General features: G+C 30.6%; 1 protein-coding gene and 1 non-coding gene across 2 annotated transcripts; one reads left to right on the top strand and one right to left on the bottom strand.

Moving 5' to 3' along the window:
• Nucleotides 1-312: 312 nt before the first annotated feature.
• On the top strand, nt 313-15,003 carry LOC126838547 (putative inorganic phosphate cotransporter). The gene is made up of 10 exons (XM_050573051.1): nt 313-420; nt 638-662; nt 3,716-3,912; nt 9,299-9,535; nt 12,221-12,308; nt 13,716-13,939; nt 14,018-14,170; nt 14,229-14,361; nt 14,429-14,667; nt 14,736-15,003. Exons 2-10 carry the CDS (start codon nt 647-649, stop codon nt 14,910-14,912), a joined length of 1,464 nt encoding a protein of 487 aa, XP_050429008.1. The 5' UTR covers nt 313-420; nt 638-646; the 3' UTR covers nt 14,913-15,003.
• Trnam-cau (transfer RNA methionine (anticodon CAU)) lies at nt 10,088-10,160 on the bottom strand. The gene has a single exon. It is a non-coding gene; the product is annotated as a tRNA-Met (tRNA).
• Nucleotide 15,004: the final 1 nt, after the last annotated feature.

Genomic DNA, 15,004 nt, shown 5'->3' with positions numbered 1-15,004 from the left:
AAAACACTAAAGTTAAAAAGATCTGATGAGAAACTTGTCATTGGAAAAAAGTGTATAATGGAAAAATGGTCCTTGATAACGCATGCAATTTGGGAAAAGTGTTGCTATCCCGGATTTTTCACTGTGAAACCGGCTGTCATCATAAACGCGACTGAATATAACAAGGATCATCAGGGAAAAATGATAAGTTCGACGATTTATCCACGAGGAGCGCTAACAGTCAATCACTTTTTCATATTTTTAAAAAAGAACTTTGTAGCCACCGATCGAATATTGCGGCGAGGTATAGGCCGATATGCAACCATTTTTTTACAGCCGTGGTCCGGAGTATAGCCGTGAACGTTTGCAACTACCTAGTCTGTGTCGTTTCGTGATTGTTGTTACTTGTTATTGTTACTCTTTCAGTCGACCGCGATAGATGTAGGTATAGGTCATCTGTCGTGTAGAAATGTATAAAAAAATACAAAATTGGACTACTTCCGCACTTAACTTGACTTTTTTTTTTTATTAAATTAATAATAAATATTTTTTTTAAATTTAACATTGTGATAAATTTACCAATGAGAAACGCACACCGTTGTTACCGTAGATAATCATAATATTATTATTACTGCAGTATTTGTTTATTTTATTCTAGGCCAAAGCGATGCCGTCTAAAAAAGGTAAGTCGCCGGTATCTCTTGTGTGACCATATATATATGAGGCAAAACGACAAACACGAAAGAACGTTTAAGCGTCCTCCTGCGAGATTGTTCTCAAATTTAAAAAAAATTTTTTTTAATATTTAGGCCATTGGACGTAAAAAGTATTTTTAGTGTTTTTCTCGACAATTCTTTATTATAATTTTTTTTATAGTATCTTCAGTCATAAAAAAAAATGATTAAAAATCAGTTTTTATGTAAAATATATTATCTCAGCTTTCTGAAAAAAATTAATTTAATTTAATTTTTCGAGTAACAGAAAGTCATAAAATTTAGTATATAATCTAAAAACTTGGTTTTTTCATGTTGCCAAAATTTGAGACTTTTTCTAATATTTTTTTCAGAAAGCTGAGATTATTTTACATTAGAAACTGATTTTTAATACATTTTTTTTGCCGATGATCCTATAAAAAAATGATAAAAATGACTAGTCAAGAAAAAAACTCAAAATACTTTTTACGACTATGACTAAAAAAATCGAAAAAAAATCAAAACAATTTGAGAATAATCTTTTCATGATAAAAATGCATTGTAATTTTCAAAAAAAAATTCGGGGGTCTCTTCAAACGTTCGTTCGTATTTGGTGTTTTGATTCATATACATTTATATTGCGCTTGATCTGCTTTTTAAATTCGATAAATAAAGCTAATTTAAATTTATAGAATAGTCCGTGATTAAAGAATATAGTCTATTTAGTAATTTTTAAATCTATAACTACTAAATTATAATCGTTACATATTTTTTGATTTGATAAACGTTTCTATTACTATCATCTTTTATTACGATTATATTTACTCTAGTAAAACGTAAGTTGTTTGCTTCTGTTGCAAAAATAAAAAAAGGTTTTAAATAATCTTTTAGCACTTGTGTATACATATTATGCATTGACGCTTTATACCTACTCATACTCTTTACCAGTTGTACTTTGTATTTTACTCACTTTTTCTGTGAAGTTGTATTTGGCGTACTCAACTAAATCTGTTATAGAAAAATAGAGAACAAGCAGTAGAAGTTTATAACTAAGTAAATATATAAAAAACATGTAAACGAAATTTAATTGAATATATTTACGGTTAAATTGTTTGCGTACAATGAGATTAAAAAATGCTTGTATTACTCGTAGTAAAAAGTACTGTGATATTTATTTGTCCAAATTCCAATGTTGCTCGTTGTTAGTTTTCCTTTATTATAATAAGTACACGCAATTTAAAAAAATAAAAAACACTATAGATAGGTATGGTTTTACAATTTTATCAAAGCAATAATATCTGTGCGGATTAGCCATGGTTATATACTTATGAGTTTTTACTATTTTTTAACAGCCTAATCTAGTGGATATTGTACTACCTTTAATATATGCACAAGCATTCAATGTGCTCGGAAATCTTGAATAGATGTCAAATTATAAGTAAAAACGTATGTTTTTCGACAATAATTGTTATGTTTATCGACTCAAATTTTTACTTCAATAGTGGTTTTGAGAGGTATTAACAATTAAATGCTAATTTTAGCTTTTGTTTCTGGTTAACAAACTCTAATATTGATAATGTATTGAATTATTCCTACTCTTGGTAGGTATTTTTTTGGGAATGTTATAATAGGTGTACCATAGCCACGAGATTTGAGAAGCTAGCTTTAAAATGCATGGTACTTAGCACTCCTGCGACTTGTGTCAATATTCATTAGAATAGTATTCCTAATCAGCTATTTTAGTCATATAGTAAAATCATTATTTTATTTCGTTGTATTACTTTAGCTTATTAAATATCATTTTTGTTTGATACCAATATTGTCAAACTGTAGAAAACGTATAACCCTTTAATTTAAAAAAAAATTCCTAGGTTAACATAATATTAAAATGTACTATGTATTATGGAATAAATTTGGTAAGAATTCTATGTACAAATTGTTTTTTATAACAAACTGCAATTGTTTTAACGTTATTAATTAATGTTATTAGACTTCATAACACTTCTGCATACATAATGGATTACGGATGTTATTAATAAAATTAAAGACCACGCAGACGGCAAATTATAAAATCTAAAAAAATTTGAAATTTAAAAAAGAATACAAAATTTAAAAGATATGCTATAAATTTGGAATTTTTTTGTATCATAAAACATTGTAATATATTATTTATTATTATTACTATACTTAAAAATTATAAAAATTATATAGAAATATATAAACGATATAGAAGTGACGATTATGGTAGTAAACTATAATAGGTAAATTCAAGTTTTACAACATAATTAATATTGTTGCCGTTAAGTTATATCGTACCTACATTTACATAAAGTTAAAAAATTGCAGATCGCTGCGACTATTTTCGTTATATTCACGTTTTGATATACACGGGAAACCTTTATAAACATTACCCACTAAATATTTGTACAGCTAATTTTGGGTTAAAAGTCCAATATTAACAAATAATTATGTTTTCTATACGCGTCAAACCTAATATAATTAGTATGGAAAATAACAAAAAAAAAAATTACTTATCAATTATCAGTATCTTATAAGATTAGTTGTTTACATTTGTTTTTAAACAAGTAATACTTGATTATCTAATCATAGGTCAGATACGTCACAGGTTTTATTTTGATAATCACATCAATTTATAATAATCATTCAAAAGTGAACACGTGATTTTAAGTTGTTATTAAACATATTGTAGGCTTTTGTATAATATTAGTGTCGATGTTAAAAAATTAATATTTTTCAAAGAATCTAATAATTGTGATTACATAACTATACTAATCAGCTAAAATTGTTTAACATGTACATACATATAGTACAAAAAACTATGTTCATATGTAGTAAAAAAAACTTAGAGAATATTAGGTATTATGTTATTTTGAAAACCGATTTATGATGTACCAACAAAAATGTTTTTATACAAACAGACATGAAAAAGTGTGAAGTAAAAACTTGGTGATGGATGGATTCTTACGCGTTCAATCGACGAAATAAAAAATATTTATTAATTAATTAATTTGTGTTGGTTTTAGGAAAGGCTGGCTTCGTACAGCAGAGGTATCTACTAAGTGTATTGGGTTTCATAGCATTAGCCATCAGCTATGTCCAACGGTTTTGTTTGAGCTTAGCAATCACAGAAATGGCCGATGGACACCATCACACTTTGTCAAATGTTTCCGGAATATGTGTAACTGAAACACTCAATCGTAACGTTACTGTACCCGAAAAAGTATGTAAAAATTGTATTGAATGCATAATTTAATAAAGAAAAAAAATAGGGGTATACTAAAACTAAAACGAGAAGTCATTTTCTGAAGTGTTTACGGAATCGATTTCAACATTTGTTGTTATAAAGTTTAATATTTTCCTAAGAGGCTAACATGTAGATTTTTTTTATTATTTTCAAAATCGTATAATACGAGTTTATATGTTTACTTTTTTCTAATATATCTAACTAACTTACGCCTATACTTTTTTATTTATTCGTATGGAATTGTCAGAGGGGGTAATAGAACTACACGACTACACTAAACTTGGCTAAATAAAAATCTACCTTTTAGCGGCCATTAAGAAAATAGGAAGCTTCACCCGACAAAAAAAAATTCCGTCTAATAGAAATGCATGCTGCACCCTTTGAACGGGCGAGACCATTAAGGTACTCAGTTGATTGTTCGTATTCAGCGTCGTATCCCCTTGAACGTGCAAGGCCATTGATGTGATGTACTTGGTTGATGGTCCGTATTTAGCGTCACATCTCCTTGAACTTACAAGGTCATTGATTTATTCCTGTAGAGCTAATGCCCATCGCGTGGATTCGGCCAATAAGTAGTTCGCTGCGTTCTATAAGGCCTGGCGCACACCAAAGCAGTGAGGTTGTAGTAAGTGGCCAAGAAGTGTATGAGAAAAAGCATATTCATGCCGCGAAGCACACCAAAGCAGTGCATCGAGACGCGTAAAAACGCTCGAAATTTTTTATCATAACCATTAACAATTTAACAACTATATAATAACGACAACCATATAAATCAAGATATATAATAATCGAAAATTGAGTTATAAATCGGGTTATAGTTTTCATAGACAGTAGGAATTCTTTATTATCTACTTAAAGTGCTAATTTATTATTCACGTGTATTATGCACTTCACAACACAGTAAGCGCTCTACGGTTCCTACGACCACCAAGAAACTAATATAATAAAACTGTTTTTAATAGTTAGCACATTGTAGGCCGTATAGTGCAATAACAATAACTCGTACACAAAAAAGTCAAAAGACTTTTTTGTAGATAAATATCTCTTCAATAATTTTTTATTTGAAACTTTTTATCGTTAAACCTAACCTCGAATAACCTTTGAAGCGCACATGGTATCGATGGGGACTTTCCATACGTTGTTTATAACGGCGTTATAAAAGTGTATGCCAAAATTCAGCTTGATATGGAAAGATTCCTTCGACATTTTGTAAAAAGCTATAAACTTTCTATCAATCTGAGACACTTCTTTTGCTGCCACAAACAGCCACATTTCCCCATTTGTACCCCATGCTCCCACTGTACCCTGCGGTATTGATAATAATCCATGATGTATTCCTCGTCCAAATCTGAATTCGACATAGTAAAAACCGTAAAACCAACTACATTGTTTTAAACAATTTGTTTGAGTAGATAACACCAACTGATACACAAACAGTCTTGTCAGTGTGCGGACACAAGTTTTGTTCTGGTTGTAAACTAGTTGTATAGTAAAACTGGTTTGCAACCTTCGTTCTAAAACAGTCGCACCGTGTTGGTGTAGGGTCTTATACTTATAGTTTTCATAGACAATAAAAATTCTTATTATCTACCGATGTTCTAATATTATAATTTCTTAAAATCTTAATTTATTATTTACGTTGGACAATAGTTACCGACTCGGTTAAAATGTTAGTGCATGCTGATCAGTAAATACAATAACTGGATAATTATAATAGTGACTTTTTCGACAGGCATACAGCGAGGGCATCGAGTTTAGTGGTACAGTATCGTGTTTTAGTGGAGTTGAGCACCGGTAAAATAGAGTGTCTTATGTCCACCATCGTTGTTTTCTAAGAATAATTCAGTGGCAAGGACCACAAACAACGGTTTTGAAAAATCTGGGTATTGAAGTATTATGTTTTTGAGAAATAATCCTTGAGATTTTATGAATACTTTTTGTTCCTCAGGGCCCCACTTGAATGGTTGTTGCCCACGGCCACGGGTCAAATCACTGAGGCGTACTACGGTATTTAAGCGGTCCATTTATATATGTTCAATGGTTATTTAGGAACCCAAGATGTTATTGACATCTTGTCAGGGGGTCCTGATAATCTGGCACTGCCCTCACTTTTTCAGGATCCATTTTGATCCCATTTGAATTGATAATATGCAAGATGAACTTTACTTCTTGCATACAAAATTGCGACGTCTCCAAGTTCACTGTTTTTTTGCGTGACATAGGCACGGTGTAAGGGCGTTGTCGAATATTTATATGCTCGTGCTCAAATATGGGCTGTATAAGTCCGGGTTCGGGATGTAGTAACACTTTATTTATAGAACCTTTTAGCTCGCTGTTGCTAATTGTCGCGCTTATAAGTCGCCAATATGAGTTTTTTACAGGGGGGTGTCTGAATCGTCTCCCGTGATCCGGCACCGATTGATTGTATTTGAACGAATGTTGGGTGGGTTGCCATTTTTCCTAAAGACGGCGTTATTACTTTTTCTTTGTTTATTATTGACACAAATAAGTGTGCACTTCTGAATTTGCACAGGGCATGATTGCTATCTAAGAAATCGGCCCCTATAATTCTGGCTTCTTTAAATTTTTCCTCTATTATGGGCACGTTGTTTTCGTTGTTTATTGAAGATATCACTTTCAAATTGGTAACGGAAGACTGAATTTTTGCTTCTACTATTGAATGACTTTCCTGCTGTTATTTAATAGCGTCTTCAATTTGTTTGTTTATTTGTTTTTTGTATTCTTCATAATTCGTATTTATGTTAGTTGTTGTTTTTTCGTTATTGGCTCTGGTTGTTTTCTCAAAACTGATTTGTTGTTGTTTGTTTTACTGGACTTCTTTCTTGATTGTCTCAAATGTTAGTGTGACACCGTGTACAATTTCTCGAGTTGTTTCGTAAGTACACATTAGTTGGTCAAAAAATCTTCCATATTTTTTTGCAACTGTTCTTTTGATATTGACATTGTGATTGTACGTGATTGATTGGCGTTGATTGTTTATGTGTATTCAAAATCGTGCCAGAATAGAGAATCTGAGGACAAATTTGGATTTACCGTGAAATATATTGATGATAGTACTACTATAATTCTTGTTCCAAAATCCAAAAATTATTATATCCACGATCGACTTATTACAATTTTATTTGATTTCCTCCGGGTAATTATTAAAGCTATTTGATCGATGCGGATACAATATAAGTTAACTGCGTTATTGAACATCAAAACGGGTTTAATAATGAAGATAATACTTAATTAGCAATTGTCTTTTACTATCCGACTGTCAAGGACGTTCGGTTTCAAACTGTTAGGGGCCTTATTTATGAAAATAGATACTGAAGACAACCTAGTCTTTAAATTAAATTAAGTCGTATTTAAATTTTATAATAACAATTAAAAGAAAAAGTTTCTTTCATACGAGTCTTAAAATCCGTGTTTAGTTGCTACCAAACAAATTATAATAACTGTAACGTATCGGTTTTGCTACTCTAACACGTTTACCTTCCCTAACTTTCAGGGGTATGGGGATATAATAGGGTAATTTTTTATATCCTAAAGCAGACAGGGCTGGGGTAAGGGGAGGTTTTGACAGTCGGACACTATAGTATAAACTGTCAACGGGGCTTCTCTACGCTTTTGAGGAGGATGGTCGAGGGTATGGGATTTGGGAAACATCATGCAACATAACGATAGTGGGGTTTCTTTAGGGCTGTGTGCCTTAAAAATCCAAGTTCCTCAGGCGTAACCGTCGGGTACGTCGGCCGTCCCGGATCGTTGCACTATCTGCCGAGCGCCTCGTCGATTACTCGTCCCGAAACGCTACCCATAACCGCCAATACGCGGTACTGATTTATAAGTCATTACCACCTTGAATCATACTAAATTCCTTTAAAAAATTGTCGTCGAAAAAAATCAATTCTCGTAGGCAAAAAGTTAAAAATATGAATGAATTGTATCTTAGCTTCTAGATAGTCATTTATCCTCGTTAAATTATAATTAATTAATTAAATAGAATTTTTTTAGTTATTATTTTATATTGCTTTATAAAAACTCGCCACTTGTACGACTACTTATTGTAGAAAAAAAAAATGTACAGATTGTACAATTTCTAAAATAAAAAATATAGAATATAGAATATCATCTTGTCTTTTTACTCGCTCAGCGCTTAATAATTTTTAACGCTGTGCGAAATTAAAAATATTGACGTACTAAATAATTATTAATAGTTGATGGTCATATCATGACCGACTTTGTAATTGAAAGTGCCGGCGGCGATGGCCTTCCGCCTTAGAATATAATATATTCTACCTATCATGTTTGACGGCTAAAAGTATATTGCAAAGACCATTTTTAACCTTTACTCTAATCTAATCTATTTAGTCCATGTGGACCGTGACCGAAAACTGACTTTTTTATTATTATTATTATTATTATGTTTAAAAATATATAATATTATTTAATCAAATTATTATAGACTATTATGATATAATATGAACGTTCCCATCACTTATTATTAAGAACATTGACTTTTAACTATAATACACATGCCATGATAATATTGATAAAATATTTATTATGCATATTGTAATTTATTGAAGAGAAAAGAAATTTTGTTAATTTACCGAATTCGCGTTTTGACTTATGAATGTTTAGGAGCGAGAAGATTTTAGTATAGTGAACCCAAAAAGTTTATTTTGTCAATATCTATAATATCTGTTAATCTCCGTGTCTTAAAAATAACCAGCTGTGTTTTAAAGGGGTTTGAGTAGGCAGTTTTAATTCATTCTGATTCGGAATTTCAAAAAAATGTATACTAATACGTTAAATCTTACGTTATGTTTTTTTAGGGAATTATGTTTTAGACACTTCATTTTTTTTTGGGAAATATTGTTTTTTTATTTTTATTATTTCCCTCGGCGGCAAAGGCCATTGGGTTACATTAAATTATATTTACATAAATTACAATACATTTGACTACATTAATTAAATATTGAAAAGCGAAACACTGTGTAGAAACAGTACATTTTTTATAAATAACTGCTTAATTAGGTTTGGGTAATAAAATTAATAAGCTTGTTGATGGTTTCGGGTTGAGGTCCGAGGGTGGAAATATTATGAATAGTATTAAAGTTATTTTTTGGAAAATGGTTTTCAAATAATTATTTTGGTAGATTCTTTTTTTTATACAGTTAGACGAATAAAAAAAGTTGGATAAATAATTAATAAATTAACTTACAAGACTTAGCTATAATGTTTTTGTTCGTTGAGTTTTAGATTGGTTGAGGATATAAATAAATATGCATATATATATATATATATATATATATATAAATATACAAAACAATATTTTTTGTTTTTATTACAGGAATTGGAATTCGATTGGGATGAAAAAACCCAAGGACTGGTGCTAAGTTCGTTCTTCTGGGGCTATGTGATGACTCAAATACCTGGTGGTATGCTAGCCGATAATTACGGAGGCAAAGTCACCGTAGCATTAGGTGTGATGTTAAGCAGTTTTGGAACTTTATTGACGCCTTATATTGCCAGATCGTACGGCCCCATTGCTCTAGTAGGGCTGCGATTGTGCATTGGACTTGCACAGGTAATCATTAATATGATTATTTTAATATATTACATCAAGCATCGAACATTTTTTTTAAGTTTAAATGTATAAAAGTGTTATGCAATTATTTAAAGATGTATATATTTCATACCTATTTACGGTACAGGCTGATGTACTTTAAAAAGTTATACTTTGTTTCCATAGAAAATTCGATAGCAAAAATTTAAACTGCGGACACTAAATCCTCATAAGACTTATGTAAATAAGAAGACTTAGCTTCCACCAATAGCTCAAAGGCTACATCACAAAGTTAACATTTTGTCTATAAACTTAAAATTTAAATTATAAAAAAATTAACAGCAAAATTTGAATTTAATTTATGACTGAAAAAAATGTCTTAAAAATTGTTATAAAAATTAAAAACCAAATGTTAAAAATACATAAATATTTTAGGCACATGAAGTAAATTTAATAATGGATTAATCACAGTATATTTTTGAAAATAAAAATTATAGTAATTGTTAAAAATATCTGTATCTTTAAAATAAGCCACTAAAATTACCATTATGATAAAAATTTGAAAAAAGTATGTGCCCCGGGTGAGGATCGAACTCACGACCTTAAGATTATGAGACTTACGCGCTGCCTACTGCGCTACCGAGGCTTACGTCAAAGGCTAATGAAACTTAACTTTATAGCTTTTAATGCAGGTTAAGTGAGGTAAAAGTGAATATAGAATTAATTGAAAACATTGCTGGCGTTTTTAAATTAATAAATAACGTCCTAAAATCTGAAAATTGTATTAAAAAGTATATATTTTTTTTTACATAAAATATATCGATAGATGGTAAATGGTATATGGGGCAGTCTACACCAAGTGTTCTTACATAAAAATTCGATAGTTGAACTTTTTTCATGTCCAAATAAAAAATAAAATCGCTTAGCATTGAAGAACAACGAGTTCCTAAGCATTTTTTTTCCTGTACTTTAGTCTTAAGTCTACGATATATCTATTATATCACTGGATAGCTTCCCTACTCGTAGTCTCCAAATCATTTATTTACATGTTAACATATTTGCTTATTGTATATTTTTCTTTAAGTACAGATTGTAAATGTTATTAAAATTAAAAAAAAATAATAAAGTATTTGAAATTACGTTAGATAAACCATTTTTTACCCTTAAATATACAATTTAAGAATTTAAATATCATAAAATAAGTCAATTTTAGAGTGGGATAGGAATTATAACTGAGTGAAAATAATAAATATAGCTTGACAACGCGAACCCCCTGAACTAAGACAGTCCGCATCAGTGTAGTGGCGTATTTACGGAGGTGATATTGGGGTTATATTCCTTCCCCCCCCCCGGGCCATATCAGTAAACAATAATATAACAGTCACACCTGATGAAGTACTCAATATTCTTTCACTGTTCTCAAGAAAATTAGACTTTGTTTTGTAGTTAAGAATCCATTTTACATGCAACATGTATTAAAATAATATGAATATATGTTTATATTGAATAGGTATGGCTGTTCAAATCTGTATATCCCCATCCGTGGAAAAATCCTAGATACGCTACTGCATCAGTGGGGGTTTCCATCTTTTCCAGTGGCGTAGCTGCCCCTGGGCGTATTCTATTTTAGGGCGAATTTGTACGGTTTAAAAAAAATGTCTTGCTTCTGGCCGCTTAAACTCTTGTTACGCCACTATTTTTTTCACGTGGTAATAATTACCATCTCACTTTAAAATTGACATAATTTATAGTACAATAGTCGAGCTTTTCATCTATCCACTTTCAAAAATATCAAAAAGGTCGAAAGAGCCGAAAATTGCAAAAGTATTTTTCAAAGTGATTTTTTTCGGGTAAATGGTTTGACGTAATTTCAAATTTTTTTATCGTTAAGTTCGGAAAAAATGCCAAGGAACTGGATATTCATCAATCCTAAGCGACTAATAATAAATTATTCGTGTAAAAATTAAAAAAAAACGAGCAGACATGAAAAAAGTTTTAGTAGTTTCCACTTGGCGTGGAATGTCCCGTACATTAAAACATATCACTTAAAAACTGTGCTTGTAAATACTCTTTTAAAAAAAAGTAAGGCGTGCTTAACTACTAATTGTGAATTTGTGGGCTATATAATATATAAATTCAAATTTTAATAACTTGGATACATTTCTAATGATAGGTGTATCATGATTTACGGTAGGTTTATTATACTTAAGAATTTATCGCAAACATTTCTTTTGGTGTAAATAAATAGGTGGTAGTACAATTTACAAAACTTTTAAAATCCTGCCCAATTTACAATTATCCTATTCTGACCCTACTTTCGGGAATGTGTATTTATTCATTCAATTATTTTCAATTTTGTATTAATACATTTACAATAGTCAATATTTTATTTGGCACACTTCTTTAAAAAATCTTTTGTATAGGTAGGGTAAAAATGTAAAATAGTGTACCTATATAGATCAACCGTTATTACACATTTAAATAATTAGATACTATTGTTTAACGTTAAGTATTTCACAATTAATCGATATATATATAAATGTATACTACATAGTATATTAAAATTGTATATTAAATACAGTTGTATGTACCATGTAGATAACGACATAACGTTGGTTAATTTTACGTTTTGTAAAAACTCTCTACATATTGTACGAGTATTGTATCCTATTTGTATTAATAGACAATTAATCTGTTTGTACTCAGGGACCTATATATCCATCGATGAATAGACTTCTAGCTTCTTGGGTGCCCATAGAAGAACGTGGTCGTTTGGGATCATTAGTTTTCGCTGGTATGTTCAGCTAATTTGAAAATTGCAATAGTTGTACCATTAGATTTACAGTGATAGGTTTATATGTATCTCATACGTAACCTGTAGAAAAAACTTAAGTTCTTAAAAATTAACCGATTTAAAAATATTATTTTACAATAATAATAGTAATTAACACGATTGACAAGATTTTAAAAATATTTAATTATTGTATTATAGTTATTATATTTGCGGTCGGTTTTTTCAGTCAAAACACCTCATTTTTATTCCATTGCACAGACCTAACCAGTGATCCGATAAGCAATCTAAAAACAGATTTGAATTCGCCATGAAGTTTACTTATGATCGGTCAGGGTACTTTTTTCAATTTTTAATTTTAACTCTTTATAAATTTGATTTTAAAATTATATAATATTCAGACGTGTTTTATACATAGTAGAAATAAGATATTAAAAAGTACCCTGACCGATAATAAGTTAACTTCATGACGAATTCAAATCTGTTTTCAAATTACTTGTCGGATGACTGGTTCAGCCTGTGCGATGGAACAAAAAATGTATTTTATATTAACTAAAATGGTTTTTACTCATAGACAAAATAATTTAAATTAAAAATAATACCATGAAGCTTTTACAAATTAACCGGTAAATTAATTGACATGATCGAAATTTATTAAAACCATTTTTGTCTTAAATAATGCCTATACAAAACTCCTTAAAAACCAACCGCATGCAATCCTGACACCACACCGGCCATTTCTAAGGAGTAAAGTGTAGACAATTTTTCGGAAAATCTTAATTTAGAGTTTGAATTATAATGCATACTTATTAATACAGTAATAAGGATAATTTTTTGATTGCCTTTTTTTGCCAGGCTATCACAGTCATGTCTATAGGATAAATTACAATTTTTTTCCCATCAAAACTGTTTTACGCGGATTAATTTTTCTCAGGCTTCAATCTTCATACATATTATTTATGATAAAATTATCTGTGTTCCATCATCCATATTTTTTCGGTATACCTAAGACAACGCTATATCATTTTTAAAAAAGTCAAAAAAGTCCTTTCTTAATTAATTAATTATTCATTAACTGGTTGAAATATTTAAAAAAGGGCCATGGTAGAACACAGACAATGTTGTTATCTATATTATGTAAAAATTTGGTTTCTTAGTTTTGATTATAGCCTTTGTAAAATTAATCCGCGCAAGGCGGGTTTTTTGAAGAAAACAGGTGTGTGACGTCCTCTTAATTATTATAACTATACGTTTTTACTAGACGGTGTATTTTTGTTCACATTTGAAATCTAATGACGGTTTTTGGTTTTAACTTTTAATATAGTACCTAACATAACATATTTTATATCTACTATAAATTTAAATTAAATTGTTTAAGTTTTTTATTATTTAATTGTACGTTATTTTAAGGAGCGCAAGTGGGAAATGTACTTTCAATGCAAATGGGAGGTTTCCTCATACGTTACACAAGTTCTTGGACCAGTGTTTTTTACGTGTTCGGTTCCCTTGGTGTGTTTTGGCTCACGTTTTGGATGTTTATAGTGTATAATCATCCGAACCAGCATCCGTTTATTGGCACCAAAGAAAAACTTTACTTGAGCAACACAATACAAACTAATGATCCTAGAGATGTGGTCAGTGTTCACTCGAGATTCGAGTAAAACTTTAAATCTGATCAATAATATTACAACGTAATGTTTTTACTATTTTAGGAAAAATTAATTATACCCTGGAAACGAATTTTTACATGTGGACCAGTATGGGCACTGATTATCATTCACATAGGACACGATTGGGGCCTTTTCGCCATGATTACCGATCTGCCCAAGTACATGAAGTCCGTGTTAGGCTTTTCAGTAGCCCAGGTGGGTTTTTATTTTTAGTTGTAACGCTTTGTAATGCTATTGTTTTAATGATTTACAGAACGGATTTTTGTCTGGATTACCATATATACTAATGTGGTTTGTTGCTATGAGCTCCGGATTTATCGTCGATTCTCTCATAGCGTCCAAACGCTTTTCAGTGACAATTATCCGAAAATTCTTTGTTACTATAGGTAATACATTTTTATCACACCCATAACATGATTAAAATATAAATGAGATCTACATGTTACTTTTTAGCCAGCGTTGGACCGGCTATTGGAATTGTGTCGGCTTCGTATTCTGGCTGTAACAAGATGTGGGCCGTATTTAGTTTTACATTGGGTATGGGATTGATGGGCACGTTTGTGCCAAGCCTAAAAGTCAACGCTCTAGATCTGAGTCCCAATTTTGCTGGAACCCTATTGGCAATCGTAGGCACCATTGGGTGTTTATCGGGAACAGTAGCTCCTTATATTGTTGGCTTAATGGTTCCAAACGTTAGTATTTTAAAATTAGAAAAATACATATGAAAAAATTTAACAAACAAACCATTGGGTTATTACAGAGTACAATGGAAGAATGGCGCAATGTGTTTTGGTTATCTGCGGCCATCCTTGTAGTCACTAATATAGTCTTTATAGAGCTGGGTTCAGCAAAAGTACAACCATGGAACGAAACCACAAAACGAAAATACAAAAATAACAGTTCCGAAAATGTCTCACCGATACTGAAACCATTATAGCGTTATGATAAATTTTTATATAAACTATATGAGTGTCAACATTTATAATTATATTATTTATTATATTAAAAATATAACATTGTTCCATAATT

This window comes from Adelges cooleyi, unplaced genomic scaffold (assembly GCF_023614345.1).
Source record: "Adelges cooleyi isolate 19-005CV unplaced genomic scaffold, UGA_ACOO_1.1 ACOO_flye_CR_arks_rails_tigmint_CR_PRNA_30, whole genome shotgun sequence".
In the NCBI taxonomy this organism is placed as follows: domain Eukaryota; kingdom Metazoa; phylum Arthropoda; class Insecta; order Hemiptera; family Adelgidae; genus Adelges; species Adelges cooleyi.
Note: the sequence above shows the minus strand (reverse complement) of the source record. Positions and strands in the feature narration are given on the sequence as shown.